Genomic DNA, 12,756 nt, shown 5'->3' on the forward strand with positions numbered 1-12,756 from the left:
TTCTGCTTCTGCACTTCTGGCCTAGGCTGGTGGTTCATGGAGTCTAATATTTTGCCTCCCATAAGCAAAATGCAAAGCACTTGTTAGGGAATTAATGGCTTATTCCTTCCATAAGATCAAGCCATTTTGCAAGGTCAGGAGAGGTGGAACTGTCTCTGGAGAGGAATAACTTCCTCCCAGAAAGAGCCCTCCAAAGCTGAGGAAGGGAGCATGGACACTGCAGTCAGGTTACCTTCTTGTCATATTTGCCTTGGCGCAGTCTCTGGGTGGTGTCACGTCTCTTATCTTCATCGATCTAAGAACAAAGAAGAATAATTAACTTACAATTATCACCTACTCCCCACTTGGCAGGTCTAGAGAGGTAAATAATATCAGTGTGTGCCACACAGAGAAACATAAGGCGCTCTCTCTAGGGAGTGTCACTAGATGCCACAGAAAGTGTGGGATATCACTGCCTCTCCCACGGCTACTGGGGGCCTCCGCCTGGTGCTTTCATGCTTTTGGGCATTACAGAGGCATAACAAAGCATAGGAAAATAATTTGTAACAGTGGTGGTATGGAAGAGACTGGAAATCAAAACCCAGCCTATTTCCCCATCACAAAATGAGCTTTACTGTTGGGAAACAGATATATTGTATTAGGGAGTGATAGATAGGGAATTATCTCTTTTTTTCTTCAATACAGCAAGCGAGGCTTAGAAAAAAAAGTTTTAAAATAAATCATTTTAATAGATCCTAGTTCTACCAGAGCCATAGCCTGCATTATTTGGAGCATGCCAATACCCCAGCATCGATAGTCTTTAGAAGGCAGAATCCAAGACCCAGCTTCAGGCATTGTGCTTTCCTTACCTTTAAACTGACATGACTTGTCTCACTGGTCTCCAGAGGCAAGATTTCCTCAGACGGTATATGGGACCATTTCTTCCATCGACGCTCATTATCTCTCTTGTACTTCCTGCAAAACAAGCAAACTCATTCAGAATATCCTCCCAGGATATTCTAGCTCACAACAGGAGATTAGGACAGGGAAGCTTCCAGTGTCAGGATGACACAAGGATGTAGTGTCAGGTAGGCATGGCTTGAGCATAAGCCCTGTGGCTTTCATACAGCTTTCCAGTTTGAGGCTGTGCTAATTCCTCTACCTTTGGGAAAGCCTAAATGCTCATTCAATTCCACAGATGTAGCAGAAGAACAGAATAGATTTAGCAGAATAACTATTAGGCAATTGCCAGAGTCTCAGGGGAGGTCAGAACAATTTAAAGCACAAAGGGCCATCTGGATTTTATATAGTCTTCTCCTCTGTGTTACTGGATGTACTCTGAAGGGAGGTCCCACAAACAAATGCAAGCTGAAAGAAGTCCTAGCATCAACACTGGATGGTAGGAACTGGTGTGAATACAATGCCAGGAGAGGAGGTAACAACAGTGCTGAGATGAGATGCTTTTTTTGCGTGTGTGCCTTGTATGCTACACATTTTGTAAAAATGAGGGAAGAGCTCTTGGAATGGGGAGAAGGAAACTGCTGTCTCCCTTGCAGAACTTCAAAGCAGACACTGTCTTCTCTTAGAGAAAAGCTGCAAGACTACTAGCACTCATCAAACTACCTGCTTATGTGTGCAAGTCCTTCTATTAAAAAAAAAACCACAGGACAGACTGGAGAGACTGCAGGGGAATCCCAACATCCTGATGACTGCTGGCAAATGCTCCAAATGGGAGAACCCATGGTATTGACTAATACACAAATATTCGCTTTGCCAACATATTTTAACTCACACATGTATGAGAAAAGGGAGACCAATAACTGTGGTAAGAACTGGTTTTCTCAGTTCAGTCTCGTCAGCTGGGTTGGATCACCAGGATGCACTGCAATTCAAACTGGTATCAGCTGGTGATTAAGTACATATCAAACAGAATGAAAAGCTACTAGGTCTAATATTTAGTTATGTGTTTTTCAGGACTTTGCCTTTTGACTTAGCAGTCAGAACTACACAGGGAGGTGTGCGATAGTTCAAGTGTCGTAGGAACTTGGGAGATAAAGAAGGAACAATGAGACATTTTATTCATTTTCATAGCTGAGTCTCTCTCGTCCTTTCCTTGTTAGGGGACAATCGTCAGTAGCAATTATAGTTGAAAAGTTTGCCATTATTTCAACACTAAAAGGGCAAGCATTATTCTAAAAAATTCTCAGGAAACTCTTCTATATTTGATGCTTTGGAATATTACAATGATAAGTATACAATAATGATCATAGAATCTGAACAGAATCTTTAGATTTTATGCATCTGCAAATATGGAAGAGTACAGAACCTTTTACAAGAAGTCCAAACTGTCTCCAGACAAATTTTAATCCATTTTCATAGGCATTACAAATTTTACCTGTCTGCTTATAGGTTAGTGTTTAGACATAACAACACTATGGATGCAAACACTACTTGGCATATACTAAAGAGTTCATACTGAGGGCAACCACCCAGGTATGTAAGGTAAGCTAATGAATGGCTCTTCAAGTAGAGATCAAAGGCATTGCTCTAGGAGGAAAACTGTTCAAGGACAAACAGAAGGCCAAAGGAGTTGGTACCTTAGAATCAGCAACGAGATAATCAGAACCAGAATCACAATTCCCGCAAGTGTAAAGACTGCAATGGTCAAGATGTGTGGACCTGCAGAAAAGAAAAATTGAAAAATAAACAACTTGACAGAGGACACTGAAAAACAATATTAAATTTAAGAAATTACCCTGCCCCACACATATGCAAGTCACAGTAGCTGAGCAGGGATATTCTTTGTCACATCCAAATTGAGAGGCTTTGGTAAAGTCCAGCACTGCCTAGGGATGACACGTGCCTGCCTCTTTCACTGCGGGATGAAGCATGACCCGGAGCAGCGCAGTCTTACATTCCCACTCGAGGTGTGGGCACTCAGTAGGGACACCCAGGTGGGAGGTGAATTTAACAGCACTACATCTCACATCAGCTCAGCAGCAGAGTTTCCAGGTGTTCTTGTCTTTAAAAACAAACTAGGATAGTCCAGGAAAAAAGCTGACTGTTCTTAGTAGCCACATTTTTTTAAACGAAGCAGCCAAATGTCTCCTTTCAATAACTTCTTAAGAATGGATGGTAGAGGCAAGCTTTGGGTACAACTCTCTGTGGGATAGGGATGTAGATGGGGCAAGCAGTTGACCATTTGAAATCAGAGTCATTGGCAGGCAGTAAACATTATTTTCCCACATTTAATGTAAAATGGGCTCTTCATTGACTTCTTTGGATAAGGGTTTCTCTAAACTGAGGAACAAAGGTTTGGTCCCTACAGTTTTTATTGTTAAACACAATACTCAGTGATAGCTTTCTGATTCAGGCTTTATAACGTATGTCTTTTTCTTTCCAGTCCTGCTGGGTACCCACCCAGTGAAAAAGACCTGCCTCTGCAACACTGAATTTTCCACAACTGCTCATACCTTTGTCACTCAAGGTCTTTACTGATACGATTTGCTTCAGGATGGGGTACATCTGAATACCACCACTTCCACCCAGAATTTCAGCTGAGACAGAGTACAGCCACTTGTGGATTTGAAAGGCATTTCTCGCAAGAACTTGTTATCCAAAAAGAGGTCCAGATGAAAATCATGATACAGCTTTTAACCTACACAAACTTTTCAGCATTTCACACCTTGGTTCTGCCCTTAATAGCCCAGTTGTTTAAAATGATTCTGTAGTTGTTGTAGACAGAGCTTTGGAGGCTGTGGACTCATTTCTGAACAGGTCTGTAGACACTGTGTTGGGATAACAAGTTGTACTAAACAGACTTTATTCTTCAATGTGAAATTTGTATGCCATAGAGGTAAATTAATCTGGTGCAGCACAAAGCTGCCAGATTGGTGTCCTTGGAATCTGCCAGGTGCCAAATAATTTGAAAATCAAGTTGTTCAGGCATCTGAGGACTTTGACCCAAAAATCACAGAGCACATGAGGATCCTAGTCCTAAGCAGGCAGGCAGAACTAGTGAGGCTAGGAACTGATTATTTAAGGTTGTAATTTTTATCGTCTAAATGTGGAAAAGCAAACTGAAGCCTGTCTTGGGTCAGTTTTTGGAGCTCAGGGGTACCGGGAAGGAAAGTTGTTGCCACCAACTTCCTTTGAGAAACAACCAGCCATTAGTGCAGAGCTTTGTCTGGTGGTCACGCATCTAGAGTGTGCCTACTCTACTGAGTGTAAAGGAAGAGGAGAATTTAGTTTTGCAGATTGCCATATTGGTTATGGATAGTAAAAGAGCAGAGCTACTCAGTCTTACTGAGGCTAATGCACTTCTGCGTGTGCCCGGAAACAGAAATGAAGGCACACAGGAAAACGATAAAGCGTAAAAATTAATAAATAAATAAAAAGCAACAAGACACACACTAGCTGCCTCCAGCAGGGCAGGGATTTTGAACATACCAATGTAAGGGCGGGCATCTGACACAGAATTCAGTTTAGGAACTCTGGATTTTGGACCCAGCTTTCTGGCTTTGATTTTTCATTCTATGTATCACATCTCGCCTCCTTCTTTCTGTGTGTTCATCCCAGCATCAGCCTCAGGGCCTCCTAGTATCTTCATGTTAGTCTGATGCTCTCCATTAAGAACTGTCAGTACTACCGTTTCCCTCCACCAAGGAAAGACATTACCTTACCGCTATAAAACGACATATACGTGAGACTATGCAAAGCTGTTTTCCTACGAATTCTCTGAAACCTGAGCTTTGTGACTAATGGCTTGCAGCTTAACAATCACCACATTGAAGTTGCCCATGGAAGCTCTGTGGGAGCCATTTCCTGTTCCTGAGGCTCTGCTACCACCTCCTGGCTCGGACTGGTACAACACACAGGGGGGAGTGCAGCACAAATTCACTGTTTTCAGGTCCTCTGGAACCAGAAACGTTTGTGTAAGGCCGACCTTATCCATGTGTAGAGTGAGGGTTCAAGTTTCCTGAATAATGGCAAAATGTGGATGAAGCCCCTTTTTTTAAGGGATGCCAGGAGGAAGAAGGGTAGCAGAACTGGGTGTGCTGCTTGCAATTACAGCTTAGGAAGGAGCAGGGCTCTGGTTGCTGTATTTGTTCACCTCCCTGGAGGAAAAACATTTCTGGTTGGAAAGTTTTAACTGGCTTTGGCCGTACTGAAACTTACTTAAACTTTGTGTATTAAAAAGTTGCCCTTTGGAGGAATATATTTGTTTAGAATCGCACTGAAGCAAGGTTTATTTTTTTTAAATATGAAAAAAAAAAAGTAATCAAGTGCCTGTGGGAGGTGTTTTTACTTTGATTTAATACAGCTTGGCCACAAAGTCAGGCCTTCGTTAAGCACTAGCTGTTAAGCTACTACTTTGTAGACACTGGCTTTTTGCAATTTCCAAACATTTTTCTTTTGCCCTTTTACAGCAGCATCAACAAGGATGTCCTCAGGGGAATGTTTTAAAGATACAGACATCCTCTGACAACACAGCATGTTGTGGGGACCAGGGTATGAATGAGAATGGTACTGGAGCAACACTGAGGAGGCTGGGGCCAAGCAACAAGGCTGATTTGAAGCCATCTGATTTACTCTACTGAGGAATAAAAGTGTTTGAATCCATGTACCGCCTTACTGTGAATGGACTTTTACCTATCAGAAGGTGTTTGTTCCTCCAGTTATTGGCTTGCATTGTAATATTCCCTGGTAAAGGTAAGCAGTACAGCAAGCTAATGGAGGCCTTTAGCAGAGGCCTTTAACAGCAGCACCTTTGGACACTCACTGATGGGAATGACTCAAGTGAAAACTTACCCACTGTGCACTAACCCTTGCAACCACCACCACTGCAAATAATTTTTATTCTGCATATCATACTCAGAAGAATATACCTTTCCATTGCCAATCACCATGTGGCAGCAGTCTACATGGGGAAACAATCCCAATCTGCTCAGACTGACAAGGCTGTACTCTGCTAAGCTGAATTGCAAGGGGATTCGACTGTTCTATCCAGGAGTCACCAAGAATTCAAAAGAAAAGGAGGTGGTGATTTTTGGGATTTCAGATTTAAAATTTAAGTGGAGATAGAGCAACAACCTAGTTTCCCATTGTCTTTCTGCAAGGAGCCAGCTCATCTAAGTGCCTCCAGAGAACCACCCTAAGTTTGCACAGTGCTGTGTCCTCTCCCCAGCTCCCAACAAGGACAAAGGGGCAAGCAGAAGCCACTGTGCTGCATCAGTGATACAGAAATGCAGAGTGAAGGTTTTATGTTCAGCAGTGACCTCTTCAAAACCACACCATAGTATTCCCCACAATCACTGATACAGTATGGAGTCCATTAAAGACTTAGTAAGACCTAAACGGAAATGCAGGTTTAGAATTGGGCTGCATGCAGAGAACATGGTGGGCTAGGGCAGGGGAAGGAAAGATGCTGTTCTGCCCCCGGCTCCTGGCATCACTTTGCTGGAGTGCACAGCAGGTGGATTAGGACTGTGCGACTTGTCTTCGAAAAAGAGGAAGGTTTAATGGGTATCTCACCAGTGCCTGGAATATCACTGGGCAGCTTGTGGTTCTTCCATACAAAATCCGGAGTAGTAGTCATCGTGTGTGTCTTGTTCTTTTGAGTGTTGAAATACAGAAGAGTTCTGAACTATGGGTGTAGAAGGGAAGAAATGCAGTCAGCAGCTGTGCTCTCCCTCTTTTGTCCCTTGCTTCAAAGTACCTATAATAAGCGTATTGCCCGAATTCAAAGTATTTCTTGCTCTTTCTGCTACAGTGGTGCATTCCTCAGCTTACCCATGTGTTTGGCTGCCATATTCTTCCTCATTCCTCCCCTCTCTCTGAAATGTATTGGTACCACAAAATACACTTACTGAATCACTAGATGACACCAATTCTGTCAGTCTCTAGCACGCCTCTCATGACCCCCTCCTGGCATGCACAGCATGCCTTGGCACGTCACCACTTCTACTGTAGTTATTTTCATCATTCTTATGCAATAGTACAGGACATCTTGTTTATTCTTTCATATATAAGGTCGAACAGTTGCTCCCTGGACATACGTACATGATCTGCAGTCTGTGACGTGTACAGCAAGGTCAAATTGGTATCAATATCTCCAAATTCATCCAGAGTCACAGGACCCAGTATACCTGCAGACACAAGGAATTAGTCGGAGAGCTTGCATTCTCAGAAACACAAATATGTGGAAGGAAGGATTAGATAAATAAAAGGATTTCTGATGCCTGGGATATTTTTGTTCTTTGCATACATGTTAGAAATCATATCAGCTTAATGTGGTGCTACTTCTCCCGTAATAGCATGCTACATTTTCTCTAGAAAATCCAATAAAAGGTGTTGAACTGACTGCACTGAAGAGGAAAGTCTCCCTCTAGCTACAGAAAAATATATTTGTCAGGTTTCTTCAGCATACCAAGAATGTCAGAGTAACCTCCTTGAAGGGACTGTTTCAGAAGTGAGAAGGGAAATTGCCTGTTTCCACCTGCAGTTTGAATCTATGGGCAAGAAAGGAAATATAGGGATACTTTCATTCCCCTTACTCTTTCGAGAGCTACTTTAATATTATTTTAACTAAGTTTTTTTTCCCTTTAACCTCCTGCCTCTGTATGTCAGCAGATGTACAGATTGAGTAATTGCCTGTGTAGCATATTCCAAGGATTTTAAGACGGAACTTCCTAAGTCCCTTGGCATGGCTTGACTTTGCTCTCACGAAGTCAGTCATTTCAAAAAGAGCACAAGCTTAGCCAATACCCACCACTCCTGAAAGTCTCACCTTCATTTTTTCCCTTCTTTTTTTTCAGAAGAGTCTTTTTTATCAGCTTCAGATTGCTCTTTTGCTGCTGTTGCTTGATGACTTATTTTATTTTTCCTGAAGTTCAGCATATCATTATTTTAGTTTGAGAATTACCTTCTCCCTTTTCACCTCAAAACTGGTCCTAATTTTTTCATGGTCCATATCTGTTCTGGTTTTATTTAGTGGGGGGGGGTGGGGTGGGGGGGTGTGTGCTACAGTGGTAGCTTCTGTAAGAAGCTACTAGAAGTTGTCCCCCTTCGTTCAGTGGACTCAGCCGGGCCTAGGGCGGACCCGCTGCTGGCCAAGGGTGAGCAAATTGGTAACAGAATGTTCCATGATAATGCCTCTGTGATAACGTATTTAAGAAGGGGAAAACAGGAAAAAAAAAAAAAAAAGAAGAGAGAAGATGTGAAGAGACAGAGTGGGGGCAGAGAGGGGGAGGCGTGAGTCGTGAGCCTTGTGGGCCTTGCAGGCCTCACCCTCTGGCCTCCCACCGGATGGCCGACTCGGCCCGGCTCAGCTGCAAGAAGCAGAGAGGAGATGAGATGTGAAGAGATCCTGAGAGGCGTCTGCCTGAGCCTGTTATGAAGAATTTTTCTTGTAAGAGGAAGTGCTAGACAACCTATGAAAGGAACAAGAAAGTTGACTCAGAAGAGCCAACCCATTGCCAGCTGGCTTACACTCACACTGCAGGCACCCAGGCCTACAATGGCTTTGTAAGCTGGAAAAAGGTTGAAACTACTTTATTAAAGCTTAGCTAAGTGGACTTCAGAGTCATTTTGAACATCAGTCACATTTCATATGTACTGGCCTCAAGTGCAGACCAGACCTTTAGGGGAAAGCTTAGAAATGCCACTGTCACAAATTAACAACCTGAATGCCAGGTGGCCTCTGGAGGAAGCATGGACTCTGAAACCCACCTATATGCTTCACTCTTCCAGCTCCTTTCTCATTCTCCAAATAGTCTCCCTATAGAGAGTTCAGCTTATTGTCAAAAGAATGACACCATCCTCAGGTCCTCATCCCTGTCCTCCATCTCTGCTAACTGGGAAGCTCTATCTCTCCTCCTTCCCTCACTCCTCCTTAGGCAGCAATATTCTTTAAATATACTTTGTACTTCAAAGCAGCAGGAAAGACGCAACAGCCCAGAAAGGAGTCTGGTCCTCAAACAGTCTGTTGCTAATTGCAGTGTTTCAAATGATTGTCATTTTTACTTTCTTCCTCCTCTGTGTTGCATGCAGAGCGGATTCTGCACAACTGCTATGTAGTGGTTGTGCTAATAGTGAAGATAACATCCTTGGAAAAAAAATGACAGAAAAAGAAAAAAAGAGTGGGAATAAAACTTATTGAAGGGCTTGTTTAGTGTAGAAGTGCCTTATCTGAAGAGTGCTTAAAAACAAATTTCTTTCCCCTCATCAATTTAGTGAACCCTGCACAGAACTGTACTTGTTTTTACCTTCAAAAGTGGTATTTCTGAATTCATTGATGAAACTGAGAGGTGACACGGGGCTCTGGGAGAAGATAAATTTCTTCAGGATATGTCCAAACAGCAAGACTGCATTAAAATAGCCAATGAAAAAGTCATCTTCCATCTGGAACAGGAGAAAAAGAAAAACAGCAATTTGACAGTTCATGTTTCTGCCTTAAGGCTATACAATGTCTTTGATGATGTCCATGTGGCAAGATCTCCAGCATGGAAGACCAGAATCTGCTGAACACTGAGTGAGTAGATGGGCAGTGCCACATCAGCGTTTTCACTTGGAAAAATAAAGGAATACGAAATGTTTTTGGGGGATATGAAGACAAGGAGGTGGTAAAAACATATAAGAGGCCAATGTAAAGCTCTGGCATGCTGAACCTGGCGCAAAGGATTAAAGAAATCCTACATTGTAGGTTCTGGGTAGATCTGCTCAGTGGGACTCAAAGCCCCTGGCTTTGGATTAGACTTTCTGTGCACGTGATCCAGTGTGGTGCCAGCAAGTCTGGGCTTCCAGATGGCCACAGCTCAGGGGCAAGGAGCTGTGCCAGAATTTCCCGCAGCCTACCATAGAGCTGGCACCCAAAAAGCATTGAGCATAGGCTGGAGGATCTGGAAGCCCTGTAAATCCAACCAGAAGCTTCAGGCTGCCTGCTGGAGAGCTGGAGCTCAAAGCCACAAATCCTGGGAGGAACTCTAAATGGAGTCTGGTTCCTGGGCAGACGGCATGAGTATCAGTTTCATTAAGCAGATGCAGGGTTTGCATTGTTTCTGCTTTTCAGGAAATTAAAAAAAAAAAATATATATATATTTCCTACAGAGAAAAAAAAGTTCCTGTTTTTGAAGTTTTACTCAAAAGCCCCTGGACAGAAACAGCAATAGTTACCACTGCTTATACATATCTGCACACAAAAATCAGTCCAAAATTATTAATTCTGAACTTGCCATGCTCGCATCTTGACTACATCTATCGATCTTCCTTCAGTGATGCCTTGCAACTACATAAAAGATTGTCAGCCACTCAGAGGTGGAGTCAGAAGGCCATATACCTATAAGTCTCCCTTACACCCCGTGAACATGATACTTGCAAACCAAATTAAAAGCTTGAATTGAACTTTACAAAGCAGGAGTATGAGAGCCTGCATGTTTGCCTTAGGATACTATATTTTTATGTCATTACAACAGGACCAAATGTCATCCTGTGAGAATGTAAGAAAATATCAGCATAGAAGCATGATGAGGGATGATTATAGATGCATTTTTAGTTTTCATTTCCTAGTGCGTGAACATGAATGAACTGAATGCAATAATCAGATATAAAACAGTGTGGTTACCAGGGCGGCGTCCTCAGCCTTTATGGTATTCAAGCTGTAATTAGGTGGTGGCAGAGTCAGGACAAGTACATTCTGCATGTAACGGGCTGAGTTGTTGTTCCTGAAGTACGTGTTGCTGCAAAGCAAAGCACAAGAACCCCAAGAACAATCAGCAACAGGGGCAGTGGTAACCATGACAGAATCACTCTCCTCTCCCCAGTGGCACTGTTATTTAACAGGTTAAAACAGTAGTGCTAAAAATAAAATGTCATTGTGGCCAAAACTCTTTATGTTGTTCATTCCCTGATGCCAGCTTCTGTGCTTAACTGCATTAAAAGGTAATATCAAAGAGACTTGACAATCTGAAACTCAAAGGTTGCAGTGAGCTATTGTTATTCTTGTAACTGTTTGGTTTCTGTCCTGTTTATTTTCTCTTCTTTTAAGTAGGAGATTATATTTATTAAAACCGAGTCACTTCTTGGAATACAACGTACTGCAATCCATAGTTTCTTCATGTTATTGTGCATGTTTCTGCCACCTTCTGCACTCTTTTGCATGTTTCTCTAATTTTGATATTTCCTGCTAGAATTGATCACAGCGGGATTTGTACTAAAAGCGCTTAACAGGAGGACATGAAACAATCAGAGAGGTGCAGAGAGCAGCTTATTGATTTATTTGTTTAATTCAGTGAACTAGGAAGATCAGAGGAAACTATGTGAACTTGAAAAATATGCAAAAACAAGAAGAAAATGTTGCAGCTTTCGGGTATCTTTGGTTTCATCACCCTGACAGACCATCTGGAAGTGCTTCCCAGACTGGCAAGCACTGGATTCACATGTTACAGAAGAATTTAGCAATAGATATTAGTGTTAAGTGGCAGCATCTGTCATTGGTACAGCTAGGTTGATTAAAAAAAAAAAAGTATGAGCCTTCTCTCATTAATCATGTTTGATCATCCTTTCATTTTTTCAGTCTGGACTGTATTAAGAATTTTTGGACACCACAGGCTCTGCTCCACAGCCATCAGGTGGAATTCTGACACCAGAGCCCTGTCCGTGCCTTCCCTGAAGCTTCTGACTTTTACATTGCACTTTTCACCCTGAAGAATTTCAAAGTGCTTTTCATTCTGAACTGAACGAGCCAGGTGAAAAGGAAACTGCTTTAGATTCCACCAGACTGTATAATCCTACAGCATCCCACCTCCCATGAGGGAGGCTTAAACACTGTGTTTGTGTCCTGGCTGCCACACGGCTCAGAGCTGGAGAAAACGTAAATATATCTCTCTGAAGGACTTGACTCCTGGAGAAGCATGGGACCTTGCCTACTACTGTCTTCTCCTACAGCTTTATTTTGTATCTAACACATATGTCTGTATTTTGTTTCTGTTTTAAGGAGAAGAACAAGATTTGAGATATTCAGCAAAATTAGGGATATGTGGCAAATTTAAGGAGGGCAGCATATAAAATGGGCTGAGGCAGCTGGGCATATCAGAAGGATGCATATCACAGCAGAGAAGCTCCTAATTACTCCCACCTGTTGTGAGACAACAATTATACATGCAAAAACAGTAAGTAAAAGCACTCATGGACATTGTTCCCATTGTGCATTTGCAAGGAAACAGGAATTGTGGCCAGTTGCCTCAGGAAAAGCAACTGGGGCTCTCTAGTGCCTGGATAAAGTGGTGGAAAGTCTAAAGATCTTAGAGGCACTTCTGAAAAACATACATGCTGAACTTGAAAGCGTACAGGACAGAGAATATCTTGTTAGAATTTGAACCACAGGCTCCAGTTTGAACCCAAAGGTTAAAAAGACTGAAGTCATTAATCGAAAGTGTCTCAGCCCTGCCCTGTCAAGGTCAGCTTTAGACACAAGGGCTAGGAATAGAATAGAAGAGTAGAATAGAACAGAACAGAATAGAATCATTACGGTTGGAAAACACCTCTAAATCATCAAGTCCCACCGCGATGTCTACTAAGTCATGTCCCAAAAAGTAAGTCCCACAGGCTCTGGAAGTTCATGAATTATTTTGCTACATCAACACTGAAATAAGTAAGATCGAGAATGGGCACATACATTTGCCTTGTGATCATCCATACCATTAGGCTGCCAGCACAATTCCCAGCATGGTTTTGGTGTAGGCCAACTAGCGTTCTCCCAGACTGTCTTGCTATGGTGAC

General features: G+C 42.5%; 1 protein-coding gene across 1 annotated transcript in view; it reads right to left on the minus strand.

Annotated features, from left to right (window-relative positions):
• The window catches only part of GUCY2C (guanylate cyclase 2C), a 46,051-nt gene that overhangs the window by 22,991 nt on the left and 10,304 nt on the right, over positions 1–12,756 (minus strand). The window contains exons 7-13 of the mRNA XM_086740103.1: positions 10,601–10,715; positions 9,246–9,381; positions 7,042–7,127; positions 6,514–6,625; positions 2,577–2,658; positions 849–954; positions 233–295 (exon numbers count right to left, since the gene is read on the minus strand). Of these exons, the coding sequence (XP_086596229.1) occupies positions 233–295; positions 849–954; positions 2,577–2,658; positions 6,514–6,625; positions 7,042–7,127; positions 9,246–9,381; positions 10,601–10,715 (700 nt within the window). The remainder of the gene's footprint in view (positions 1–232; positions 296–848; positions 955–2,576; positions 2,659–6,513; positions 6,626–7,041; positions 7,128–9,245; positions 9,382–10,600; positions 10,716–12,756) is intronic.

The sequence above is a fragment of the Chlamydotis macqueenii genome, chromosome 1, assembly GCF_036417535.1.
Source record: "Chlamydotis macqueenii isolate bChlMac1 chromosome 1, bChlMac1.mat, whole genome shotgun sequence".
Classification (NCBI taxonomy): Eukaryota; Metazoa; Chordata; class Aves; order Otidiformes; family Otididae; genus Chlamydotis; species Chlamydotis macqueenii.